This window comes from Haliaeetus albicilla, chromosome 9 (assembly GCF_947461875.1).
Source record: "Haliaeetus albicilla chromosome 9, bHalAlb1.1, whole genome shotgun sequence".
Taxonomy (NCBI): Eukaryota; Metazoa; Chordata; class Aves; order Accipitriformes; family Accipitridae; genus Haliaeetus; species Haliaeetus albicilla.
In genome coordinates, this window is record NC_091491.1 from 16,829,064 (window position 1) to 16,842,291 (window position 13,228).

A 13,228-nucleotide genomic window follows, 5' to 3' on the forward strand; every position below is an offset into this window, starting at 1 on the left:
AGCTGAGTTTTGAGATAATTCCTGGTGCTAAAACTGACCCAAAACTCGACTCGCATCAGTTTTCATCAAGAAACAACAAGCAAATACACAGGATGTGGAACAACTGCTGCTTTATTTCTTCCCTGGTGAGGAATACCGGTGGGTTTTTTCTCCTTGATAATTTTAGACTTCAAATAAACACCAGTAAGTTGAGATTGGAAAACTGACAAGAAAGCTTTAATTGCACCCCCCTGTACAGAAACATGTGCGTTCACGCTTGTGAGGTTTATGCAGGAGAGATCAAACCACGGTTAGTTTTCTGTTAATACAAACACTCAGCCATGGAGCCTTTTTTTGCCAGTCAGTAACCACCCCAACCATTCCAATTCCCTTCCCTAAATGAGAGGGTTTATTTCTCCCCCCAGTGTAAAGTCTACATGGACACCCGGTAGGCTTCCCTTTAGACAAAATCTTATTTTCCTTTTTTTCTACTTGCTGCTTGGTTTTGTGTGAAAAATCCCAGTAAAAGATAATGATAAATGTCTGTCTACCATTTACATAACCACAAAGAATGTGAAGTCATTATGCTAAGACCCAATTTACACAGTAACTTTGCATTATGTTTAGGAAATGTCTTGGAGAGAACAGTGCATGTTTAGGCTGATAATTTGACTTTGTTTTAATATCTTCTTTTTTTGTGTGTGTGTATATAAGGTGTCTGGTTCATAAGTTCTTTCTGTTTTTTAATGGTATGATCTAATTTCTACAAGCCAATTTTGGACTACTCTATACTGTGTAACAAATAGGCAAAAGCCTGTTAATTTTCAGCTCAGCCGGGGAACAGGAAAGGAACAGTTCATGGATTGCTAAATGAAAGCACAGAAATGCAAGCAGGGAAAATGTGCAATAATTTGTCAAACCCCTGAGGACCTTGGTCCACTTCTGAGAGTTTGTAGATAAGACCTGTGGGGAAGATCTTGTTTGTAATATTTTAATATTCTGGCTTCTGTATTTCGTACAAAGGTAAGACGCTGGCACGTTCAGATTGTATGCTCAGGTGACTGCCCTGTAACATTCTGTGACAAACAGGGCCTCTTTCTGTAGCAAATGTCATTTGGATCAGTAGGGATGGGAAAAATAGGAGCTACAGCTTTGTATCTGCTGCTGGTTATATATTTTTGCACTTCCAGCTCCTTTTCAGATGGAACGTGAACCTGGAAAGCTAACAGGGCTCTGATCCAAGTTTGACTGACGATGTTGAATTTGATGCTAGAGATGTCTGAGGTTTCTTTTGAGCACATTTCACCAGGTTACTTCCTAACTTGTCATTTTGCTGCAGGGACAGCAGTCACTCCTCTTTGTTTTTCCTGCTTCCCCTCGCAGCCAGGCACTTTTGCAAAGAACTGCAGCAAGCAGAATGGTTTAAAAGGACACCTGAACTCTATCTGGCTGCCTGTCAGAGAAAGCCAAAAAGCAAAGAGATCTTGTAGCAGAAAAATCTGATTCTGAAATTTAAGACAAAACTACTTGTGTCATATTTTCAGAGCATAAAGAACTGACATTGGGGGTGTTTATGTACTTTATTACATGTTTTTCTGAACGGAAACTGTGAAGTATTTCATCCTCATATCAACTTAAAAAAATTCTGGTGACATTCTTCTGTCCTCTGATGATAAGCTGGAGTGTTCCCCTTTTTATACAGTTCATCCTTTCCCAAGTCTCTATCAGTGCAAATGTGATTTGAAACAAACCTCAGTTTTCTCTGCTGTGAACTTTCCACAAGCCCACTTGGAGGGGAGGGACAGAGTGGCAGAGGGTGGCGGGAGGAGGTAGTAGTGTCTGTGCAGTTCAGATCTGAGGAGGATGCTGGCCTTGCCTGACAAAGGTGACTCTCCTGGAAGACTTAACCAGATTTGGACAGGCAGTTCTGCCAGCAGAGACCACACATGGCTCCTGGTTCACCTCTGTAAGTATTATGCCCAGAAAACAAGGATGCCACGGAGCTGCTCTGGCTCAGTTTCAGAGCATTTTAGCCTCCAAAGATTGAGGCCCTTGTTCTTTGCTGCACCCACCCTGGAAAGACCACCGCCGCCCTGCATGCTGAAGAGAGAAAAGCCCTCGAGTGGTCTGCTCGGTTTTGGGGTTACCTGCCCCAATGGGTCCTGTGTTATTTCCCATGTCATGAGGTGGCCGGCTGGAGGGAAAGCAATCCAGGAGCATCCCTGTGTCCTCTGTGAAGGGCTCACCAACAACTGCTTGTGTGTGTGCTGGCCTGGCAGGGTGACGGATGCCTAACGGCTTGGCTGCCTATGGGGTTTTAGGCACAAATTTTAGAGGGTGGAGCTGCTTTCAGGAGGAGGTGTGCTCTAGAAGTCAGAGTGAGTGAGTCTCTGCTGGGCTTTGCACTCTCTCTTTCCACTTGCTGTTGTAAAGGAATTTTTTTTTTTACCTGACTGGACAAAATTTTTATTATACCAGTGAAATTTCCAAGTTGTTTCATACTTTGAAGAATTTTAAGAATTCCTGCCAATACTTTTCCTGAGGGAAGCCATGCCCTACCACAGAGTCCTTCGCCTGGTCCTGCTAACGCTGTGCGGCATCCTGGTCCCTGCTGTGCTGGCAGGTAAGCAGCTTTGTTTGCATTTAAAGCCCAAAAGTATGGGAGATCTTTTACTAACCTGCTTCTCTCTCCTTTCCCTCCCCTAAAAAAGGTCTGTAAGTATTAAATTATAATTGATTAATGGAAACTAGCTTTGGCATCAGTGGCTGGTGGTGAGTAAGAATATATTCTCCATAGTTTTTCCTAAGCAGAACAGCAGTAGCACCTACGTGACCATTAGTGGCAGTAGATCAGTAAACAGATGGGTCAACACTAGATGGAGTGGTCTCAGCAGCTGATGGGACAGGCTATCTGTCAGCTTGTAATGGTAGGAAGAGGTTACAATTGTGAAAAGAAACTCTGGCTAAAGCCTGCATGCCAGTTTCTGGTTCCTTCTATGCATTCTGCTACAGCAGAGCACTTCACAACAGCTGCTCTAAGTAGAAATATGTCTATGGAAACATTTAGCTCTGTCAAAAGCAGAGGTGTGCATCTAAGCTGAGTTTGCCCAGAGCTGGGTGTGCTGAGGCAGACAGCAGTGCTGGGAAGGTATGTGGCTCTGACTCTAGTTCATTGAGGTGATTGGAGTAGGAATAGGTGAGACACCTATTCTGTGAGGTGCTGTTTTTTAAGGAGATGGCTAGTAATTGCAGGCTTACCTGCTCTTGCCTTTAGCATGGCTGTGCTGGCTGAGGGGAGCCAAGGGCAGAGCCAGTTTCAAGGGCTGGCTGGTCTGAGGGGGGTTTTACAAATGAAGAACAACTGGCTTCCAAACTGACTCCATAGATGGGCTCTGAGTGTACATACGGGTGGGAACTTCTATGGGGAGCTGCTTCCCTTAAAGCCTTTAAGCAGAGGCAAGGCTGAAGGGATGGCTCAGGCCCAAGATAACGGGCAGAAGCACAGTGCTTGTTTTCCTGAATTCCCGTCTTTCCTTCCAAGACCTGGCGCAAGGCTGGATTGCAGTTCCCTCCCAGTTTGTTCTGAGCATCTTGCCTAGCAGGGGGATCCTGGCTAGCTGTCTAGCCAATGAAATTATTTTTTTGTAAAGGAGCTTTCACATGGGTAGGGGAGTTTATCATAGTGCCTAGCTGGAACATCTGTGGGTGCAAGAACAGGATTACTGTAGCTGGCATTTCCCCCACAGGTCCTCCCCTCGTAGAACACCACCTTGCTGGGAAACCTTTAAAGTAGCGAAGAAACAAGCACTAAAAAGTGGATGTTTTCCTTCTCAAACCCTGAGCTTTGATTTTTGTGTAGTGGAACATAAATTGCTTAAGCATAGTTTCAGTTTGTAGCTTGCTCATGCTCCCAGAAGCCGTGGCAGTGCTCTTCCCCTAAACCAGGTAAGGTCTTTTCTTAACTGCTAACAGTATTTCACTCTTCTACAGAAAGTGATTCATTTCCAGTGAAAATTTAATCTGCTCCCTCTCTGAGCTAGGATTTCCTTTATGCTATTTTAAGTTTCCACTATTTGATGCACATTTGCTCTGCCCCCTGCCTTGCCAGCTTTCCTGTATACTTGCTCTTGGGTCAGCATTGCAGCTATGGTTTGTATCTGTTGCTGTCTCCCTGTGTCACTTTGCTCCTGTGAAATACTCCAAGTTCACTTGATTCCTGTACTGGGTGAGTCGCACTCATGCAGCGAGGCCAGTAGCTCTTGACGAGCTTTGTACTGATGAATGCAACGTTTGGGTCCGGGGGCATAGGAGAGGCTCTGTGCTTCCTCTGTGGCATTTTAGAGGCTTGAGGTCTCTAAGAAGTTTGTTCTTCTCTGCTACCCCAAAGCGGGACATGAGGGAACCAGCCTGTATGGTAAGTCATCCCTGGAGCAGAATGGTTTTCTGCTGCATTTGGAGTGGAGAGTTACCTACCCGCAATACAGGGGCTTTCAGTGCATAGTGGAATTTTTTCTGCTTTTCACCCCATTAGAAAAGGAAATTTCCTGCCTTGTGCAGACAAAGAAGGGAAGGGCACACAGACAGCCCTCTGCTCTCTGTGCATACACATGCAGCCCTGCCTTTCTGTAAACAAGTTTGTTTAACATTCATCAGAACCACAGTGCTCTGTGCTGCTCCACACTCAAGCTCCTGGCGCTCGCACATCACAGGCTGCCCTTTGTGCTCCCTATGAAGGCCTCTTTTCATCCCTGCCCTGGCCCTGTGCCCGCTGTGGCTACCTAGGGCTGGACAGCCCGTTGCTGGCCTCAAGAGTTCACCCAGCCCCTGCCCTCCCATCTCGGCACCTCGTACTTTGCATAGCAAAGCCCTTCACGGTGGGCAGAAGCGGAGTCTTCCTTGGAGAGGGCTGCAGCTGATGCCAGCCATGCAGACCCAAGGTCCAGAATGAGTCTTCCCTTCCTCGTTGGATTTAATTTTATCACAGTGGGGTCTCAGCTACCTAGTGCCAAAAGACTCTAAGCGCTCAGGGGTTCAGCGAGACGTGAAGGACCTCACTGGCAGCTGAGGTTCCCATCTGGGTGTAGCAGTCAGAGCACTTTAGGGGTGCTGGTGGGTTGTGTACCTTGATCTGGCTTCTTGCCCAGCCAGTCTGCTTTCCTGGATGGCGTGGTCAGAGCTCTGCAACTGCAGACAGCATGAATTTCTCCTCCGAGTTACTGAGCTTTTTCCAATATCGCATTTGTCAAAGATGGGCAAACAACCGACCAAGTCTTTAACCCTCTTTGTCCACGTCCTCTTGGTGCAACAGGAGACAGAGCCACTTCAAGGACTTTCTGCACACCCAAATCTTCTCCACTGTTGCTTTCTCCAAACCCAGGTGGCACGTAGGCCTAGAGCACAGGAGGTTTGTGAATTGTTGATTTTTATTTTTTTCTATCAGCAAAACCAGTTTCAATTCATAGAATGGATTCAGAGCTCCAAGTGAAGTGGAAGTTAGTAAAAAGCCTTTGCAAGGCCTTGGCTTCTGAGTCATGTATATTTGGTATCTAAACTCTGATGTGAGCTCATGAATTTAATTGTTTTCAGCTAATGTGGAAATATGTTATACTGCAGTAGTACATCAAAATGCATACAGGAGAAAAAAGCAGCAGAGCAGGAGATGTTGTGCAGAAGGAAAATGTACAGGAGAAGACCTTGTCCAAGGACATCTTTCTGTAGTGTGTCTTCATTCTCAACAGTAGGAGAGCAAAAGATTATTAGGAAGTTTTTAAAGTTAAGTACTAGAATGTGAGAAGTAGTAAATAGGTTTTGTCAGGCAAATTTCTTAAAAAAAAAAATGCGGTTGTTCCAACAGGTCTGTCCAGACTTACAGCAGCTCTTTGTAGTCCATTACTCAGCCTTGCTCTGCACCAACACTCCTTATAAATTACTGACACTAGTATCTGCTCCCGACTAAGGTTACTGGGTTGCAGGTGGAGAGTGAGGATGATGAGGTGCTGAAACCAGCTTGTACAAGGAAGAGTATTGGTCATGGGTGAGTCCTCTCCAGGGATGAATGCGTTAGGCGGCCACATCTGCCTGCCTTGAGGTCTTGCAGTCTGCTGGGGGGAGGTTTTTGTTGTTCGGTTGTATCTTGAAGGATCTGTCAGATTTTATCGGTTTCCTCAAGAGTTGTCACTTGTGGAGACTTTTCCAGTCTTATCTTTCAGCCACCGAGTATCTGGGGCACTGGCTACCATGTCACTATGCTTGGCAGGTCACCCCGCTTTCTTCTCATTGAGCACGGAAATAGCAGTTTCGTCAAGTTCCCTTTGGCGTCATCCCTTCTAGATCTCACTGCAGCCCATGTAGCTCAAGTCCTGCTGGATCCCTGCATCATTCAGAAAACTCATGGTGTATTTCTTTATGGTGTAGTAACTGGATAATTTCTTCCCTTTTCCTGGCCTCAGTTGTAACTAACCTGTGCTGGAGAGAGGGAGAAGACACAATGCAGTATAGATATTTCCCTAAAATAAGGCAATCTGTAGTGTCAACATACGGGAAGGAAGAGGAGCTATCTTCCACCTGGCCTGTTGCAAAACACTGGAATACTTTTAGTTCCTTTTTTCCAGGCTCCATCTCTGCTCAGTAAACCCCTGATAACTAAGATTATTCCAAGTCTTTCTCTTAAGTGCTCCCAAGTTCTGGTTTTACCAAGTGGATTTCACTTGTAGCCTGTGAAGCAACAGTTGCCCTGGGTCTGTGCTCTAGTGCTGAGACAGGGTTAATGCTGGGGGAGAGCTCGTTTTTGCCATGGGGTCAAGGTTTCTCTCCCTTCAGAGCACCCGGTGCCGAGGCACAAAGCCTCAGCAGCGCTGGGGTTACCCATGTGTGTCAGCAGCCTGGTAGCCCTTCTGTGTGCCTGCCTGCTGCCCCTGCCAAGTTGCTCCAGGGCAAACAAACCATGCAAGTGCACCAGCTGGGTTTTCCTAGAGATAGGACTGGTCCAAAGGCTGATGCCACCACAGCTAATGCATGGCTCTCACCCAGATGTTAAACATCTGGTCTTGTGATGGACAGTGTGTTTTGAACATGTTTCTCGGTAGTTCTTTATTTCCATGAAGTTCTTGGGTGAACAGGAAAACCATGTGCTACCTTGCCTTTGATATTTGGTTTCCAACCCTTGACTGTACCCCCTCACTTGAGATTGCAATGCGTTTGGGGTTTTTGCAAAAGTAAAAAATGCTGTGCCCTGCCCCAAAGCCATGGAGGTCCTGTGAGACTTGCCCTTTCCCTGTGAAGGACTGCCACCAGATCTGGAGCTGTGACTTGAGCATTTGTTCAGGCACATAGACCACATCCTCCTTGTCGCAGTCAGGGTGACAGTAACTGCAGGTGGGCAGGCCTGGCTGCTCTGGTGCTGCTTTTCTTGTAGATTGTATTTAGAGCCCCAGTCTCCTGTTTGCGCACAGAGGAACTGAGCTCAGGAGGGAGAGGGACTTGCGGTGGCCACACAAAATGTTGGCAGCAGAGCAGAGAACTGAACCTCCTGAATCAAGTCCCATGCCTGTACTTAGAGCCTGTCCGGTCATATTCCAGTCACCCTCATGTCCCACTTAGACATGTGAAACCTTATTAATAGTGTGTGTGTGTTGGGCTTTGGTGCCTAACACACACTGTGTCCTTCTCCCTTGCCTTTCTTGCTTTTATCAGAGGACTGAAATGGGAGTGTGGCATTTAATGCTGCTATGGTAGAGATCTGCTGCTCTCAGCCAGTGGCAGCCCTGTGGAAGGGAGCAGGTGTGACTTCCCCATTGTTAAAGAAACCTGCTGGATGTGGGGGGATGGTTGGATGGGTGGTTGGGCTTCTCAAACAGGCAGGAATGGAGGCATGTGAGGACACAAGCTGTTAGTTTAGGAGGGAAAATCAAAGGTGAGTCTTGGAAAGAAAAGTGCTGGTTACAAACAGGCGCTCTCCCAGGCTGCAGCAGTTTGCTCTGGACAGAGCAAACTCTGGGGATGGTGCTTGCATTTGGTGTTGTGTTCCCCCACGCCGTGTGCCTGCTGCAGGGCTCTCGGCATCTGCTGTAGCAGCATTGAGGTGCAAGAACCAAAAAGGAGACCCAGCAGTAAGCCCTGGCTCTTGGTGATGTTCAGATGCAGGTATTTCACTTCATGCACGTGCACGACTGCTGCTGTTTCTGAGCTGACAACTCCTGTTAGTGAGGCACTAGACCTGACTGAAAGGAGTTGTGTTTCCCTTGGTTGATGCACCGTTAAGGTAAAACCACAAGAACTCAGGACAGAAAATGCATGTTTAGCACACTCTGTCCTTTCTGTGAAGGTGAACTGAAAGCATGTTTTAATCAGATGAGGGGCATTAACAAAATACATATCCAGCAGCCATCCAGGACTCTATCCAGGTCTTAAAAATCACTGAGATCATAAACAGATTAGACAGTTTCCTCTTTACTTGGCTATCAAAAATAAGCTCTGTGCCCTGCTTAAAGAGAGCTGCAATAAATTTTTCAGGAATTAGATGCACCCGGCGACAGGAGAGACTATCTGGGACCTGTGGGTCTGGTTAGAAAAAGAGCTTTTGCATTACAGTTGGAAGGAGTAGTGCTCCTCCTCTCCCTTTTGAGAATGGGGAGTTGGTGCCTGTGTCTGTTACAGATCATCTGAGCTAATGCCTTTCCCCTGGTCAGATGCGAGGGGTACGCCCAGCTCTTTTGGCTTTGGAGAGAAAAACATTCCTGGGAAATGCAACAATGGCGTCCTCCCAGCGTGGTATTCTCTTGCCAGATGGGAACGGCTGCAGTGTTGGTGCTGGCCCCGGTGGTGTTGACACAGTCAAGAAGGTTGTAGCTGGAGTGTAGCTCTTCTGTGCAGAGTTTCTCCACTTGCGAGAGCAGCCTGGAACCAGGGCTTCAAAAGCATTACGTACGTTTGGTCTGTGCCTGAACCAAGAGCTACCTAATGCCACCATTGCGAACTAAATGGCTCTGGCTCTGCTTGGTTCCTTTCCCTGTCATTCTAACTACATTTACCCACTAAATTCTGTATTTCCTCCTGATCTGTCCTCTGGTAGCTAAACCACAGGATTTATAGAAGAGAGGTCCACTGGAAATGGCACTTTCTGGAAGAGCCTCTGCATGGGATGTGAGTCTCCAGCTCTGCTGGTTGGTTTTGCAGGACAGGTTGGGAAGGGCCCTGCAGAGGGCTCAGGTGTTTCTGGGGAGCCCTCGTGGAGCACAAACCTCTTGTGTGCTCATACTGGGGATGTGAGATGCTGCCTCTGATGCAGTGACCACAGATGTACCAAGCGGGCGAGGATATGGTATTCACGGTGACTCCCAGCTTCTCCCCAGGGTGGGTCAGCCAGCCAGAGCAGGCTGGTGTTGCTGCCTGGCTTAACTGGCACAGGCCTCAAACTGGGGGCTAATTTGTGTCTCTCATTGCTTATTGGGCCAGACTTGAACCTGGCAGCTGTCTTGCTGAAAATCCTGTAGCTTTTGTGGCTGTAGAAAGGACTTTCAAAACTAGTCTAGAACCCTAGTGTGTTCCTGCATCTGCAGGCAGCCTCAAATAGCTTCAGGGATGGTGGAAGCTACTCTTTGATGTGAGCCCTGCAGTAAGTCCTATCAGTGGGTTTGTACAGGCAGCAGAGGTGAGTGTTTTGGTGTTGGTCCTCCTGTTCCTTTTGATGCAGGGCTCCTATAGGAGAACAAAGTGTGGTGGAGCCCATTAGTGTTGATTCCTCAGCTCACTCTCCTCCCACAAAGTGCTGGCTGCCTGTGGGAGGTAAGGAGGGCTCCGGTTACTTAAAGCTGGGGCTGATGCGCTGCCACCTCTCATGCTGGGCCAGGGAGAGCCTGGGACAAGTCTTTGAGTGCCCCTGGTACACTGAGAGACACTGTGCCAGAGCTGGGGTGCCTGGGGATGCCTCTGTGCCTTCCCCCAGGGAGCCCAGGCTGCTTGCTCCAGTTCCTCTGATGCCTTGTTCCTGGCCTTGATAACCTCTGTGTCAGTTCAGGTGGGCCCTGGTGCTGGATGCTGTTCGTTTTCCTCCCCCTCCTTTTTTCCCCATCCCAGTGTAACATTCCCTGCGGTTTCAGCAGGGAGCTGTGGAATGTCTCCTGCTCCCATAAGGCTCACCTGAACAAGCTGGGCATTGACAGTGCTCAGCTGAGCCACACACAGACAGGCAGGGCTCTCTGGTTTGGTCCCTGACCCCACAGGGGGAAGAAATAACAGGAGGTGAATGGTAACATCAAACAGAGCCCGGCCCAGCTTTCATCTCCCTGGCATGGCGTGGAGCTGGGGCAGAGGGAAGTTGAGGCTCTGGGGCTCCTGTCTGGGGGAGCGGTATCCTGCACAGTGGCAGCGCCTCTGGCATCCTATGCTGCATAGGTTGGTGGTGCAGGACAGAAAGGCCCTGAGATGCTGTGAATTTGGCCAGCACAGGTGGCTGGGTGGTCTCTGCCTTTTTCAGGAATGTCACAGCCCCTCCTAGGCCAGTCCCATGGGCATCCATGAGCAAACTGGCTGTGGATATTCATGCGGGGCCTGTTTTTGCACAAGCAGAGGTGGCATGGTTGTGGGGATCTCCCTGTCATCCCCTGGGTGCTGTATGTACACCAGGTTGCCACAAAAGCCTATGGCAGTGTGGTTTCACCCCGGGGCATGGGCATTGCCTTCGGCTGCTCTGGGTGTTGGTGTTCTGTGGAGGTGGTGCCCTCCCAGAGGTGGGCTCTGCCCCACTGGGTTTCTCAGCCCTCGGGTCACTGTCCATCTATCCTGGCACACTCAGCAGGCGGCTGGAGCCCAGGGACCTGCTGAGCTCCTGCTGTCACCAGCAGCCTGGCTGGGGCCACCCACGCCCCTGAGTGACCGTGGGTGCTTGTCTCCCAGCAGAGTACCCGCAGGGCCCAGTCCCCACCCTCTGGAACGAGCCATCCGAGCTGCCCTCTGGAGCTGGCCCCTTCGATGCTGCCACCACCACAGCCCAGCTCTCAGATGCCACTGCCTTCCCCCCGTACACTTCCGAGCTGGAGCCCGAGGACACAACTCACCTGCACCGGCTGGATGCCGGGGACGGTATGTGACTGCGTGATGGGCTGCCAGTGGGTTGCTCCTGCAGCGGCTCGGGACATCCTCACTGTGGATTTGCTCTTTATGGGTCTATTGCCTCCCAGGAGGCATTTGAGCTGCCAGAGGTGGCCTGTCCCCAGCCCACACTGCTGCAGGGGGGGAAGACTGCCTGTATCGCCTGCTCAGGGAAACTTCCCTGCCGAAAAGCCTCCTCTGTGGAGTGCTTGCCAGCCCCACAGCAGCTGCTGAGGCCTTTCTTCCTGCCCTGGGTCTGACCCATCATAGCAGTTACCTGCAGAAAGTGCCCCGAGCGCAGGCATGGCTCTCCAGGGCAAGAGCATGCCTAAAGTTCTTTAAACAGGGAATGTGAGCACCTTTCCTGGCTTCTACCTACAGCAAACACCTGCTGTGATGTGGTTCTGCAACAAGCAAAGCAACTCTCTGGGTGCAGGTGTTTAACAGGAAAGCCTGAGCACCAAAGACCAACTTTGTGGCAGCTGTCCTTGTCACCAGGAGCTGGTGAAGGGGAGGCAATGGCTGGCTCCAGCCCCCTGCCCAAGGGCTTGATGCCACTGGGGCACAGGACCACACCTTGGCTGTGTGGGGACATGGGACCAGGGCCACTATGGCCAATGCAGGGACCTCTGGGGCAGGAGTGTGGCCCGATGCCTGGGGACATGCTGGGTGTGGGGGTGATCCCCATAGCCCTTCGCATCTGGGACCCACTGGCCCTGCCAACCTCACACCACCTTGTTCTCTGTCCCTGCAGGCTCACTGGGGCCCGGAGCTATCGGTGCCATTGTCATCGCCTCCCTCCTGGGTACGTCTGTGCTTGTGGCCTTGGTCGTCATCACGCTGAGAAAGTTCTCGGCCTCCTGAACTCAATAAAAGATTTTTCTGTAACACAACCAGCCCGTCTCCTGCCCTCAACTGCTCCTGCTCTCCATCTGCCCAGGGCCCGCTGGGGAGAAACGCCGCTGTGGATGCGGCAAAGGACACTCCAGCCTCTGTGCTGGGCAGCAGAGCTGCACCCCAAAAGCGCTCTTAGCGTGTGGGTCTCCTGGGTGCATGCACACCTGGCAGGCTCAACTACAGCAGGCAGTGTTGCCCCTGCCATCAGGAGGGACCTGCAGCAGTGAGTGACTTTGAGCCGGCAACAGCTCTTTTGGTCTAGCCTGGTGGTAACGGTGTTGGGCATCACCTTGCACAGCTTTCCTTGGGAAGGGTTGTTCTGTTGGTGTAAATCACCCCGATACTTCCCCAGTCTCACCCCACCCCATGTTCACGTTCAGCCCCACTTCCAGTCCCTGTGTTTGGGCTGGTTTCCCCCCACCAGTCGCACTGGAGGGGACTGGGGAGGAGGCGAGTGGTCCGGGGGGGGGGGAGGAGGAAGAAGATGCACGCGTGTTGCTTTGGCACTGGCTCACTCAGCTATATTTCATCACACGGAAAAACGAGACAATGAGAAGTTCCCCTCAGTTTGCTGAGGCAGCCCAGTGGGGGCTGGGGGGGGGGGGGCTCCAGCCCATGCTTGTGGGCCCCAGGCCTGGCCCTGTACAACACTTGAGACCACTGAAACAGAGGCGTGCAGGGCTGGGTCTGAGGAAATAACAATGGATGTCACTTGGTGCCTGAAAATGGCACAGCCTGTGCCTAGGGCCTGGGGTCCTAAAAAGTCACAACACAGCAAGAGGGTCTGGGGTGAGTCCTAGGGCTTGGCGGTGGGTTGTGGGACAGTGCACGGCAGCCCTGGGCCCCTCTCCCCCCAGAAGAACACAGTGAGGAACTGGCATCCTGGCACTGGGGACCCAGGGTCAGCCCCTCCACTAGCCAAAAGAGCTGTTTCTGATGGGTAAAGGAGCATTCCTGTGCAATGAGAAACATCCCAGGCAGGGCTGTGGGGCTGTAGTGCGTGGGCTGGGCTGGCCACTGTGCTGTGACGCTAGAGGATCTAGGATGTGGTGATTTCTTGGGTAATTTTAAGGATTTCTAGAGCTGGAGCTTCTCTGGGTTTTGCTATAGAGAATTTCTGGCTGCTGCAAGGTTTGGACCCTGAGCTGGAGGTTTGGTTGTACTTGGAAAGCTGATGGTGGGGTGCTGTTGGGGGGATCTCACTTGGAGTCTCCCCATTAAATGAGCTCGAAGTGCCAGACTGGAGGCTGTGGTCCCTTCCTGA

The 13,228-nt window shown here is 50.3% G+C and overlaps 1 protein-coding gene across 4 annotated transcripts; it reads left to right on the forward strand.

Moving 5' to 3' along the window:
- Positions 1 to 178: 178 nt before the first annotated feature.
- Positions 179 to 11,960, forward strand: SNORC (secondary ossification center associated regulator of chondrocyte maturation). Of its 4 annotated transcripts, none has more exons than XM_069791889.1 (4): positions 179 to 1,945; positions 2,458 to 2,602; positions 10,873 to 11,058; positions 11,822 to 11,960. In XM_069791889.1, exons 2-4 carry the CDS (start codon positions 2,530 to 2,532, stop codon positions 11,929 to 11,931), a joined length of 369 nt encoding a protein of 122 aa, XP_069647990.1. In that variant the 5' UTR covers positions 179 to 1,945; positions 2,458 to 2,529; the 3' UTR covers positions 11,932 to 11,960. The 4 variants fall into 4 exon arrangements, with proteins under 4 accessions (XP_069647990.1, XP_069647992.1, XP_069647989.1 ...); XM_069791891.1 differs by having other exon boundaries at positions 10,876 to 11,058; XM_069791888.1 differs by having other exon boundaries at positions 179 to 2,602.
- The last annotated feature ends 1,268 nt before the right edge of the window (positions 11,961 to 13,228 follow it).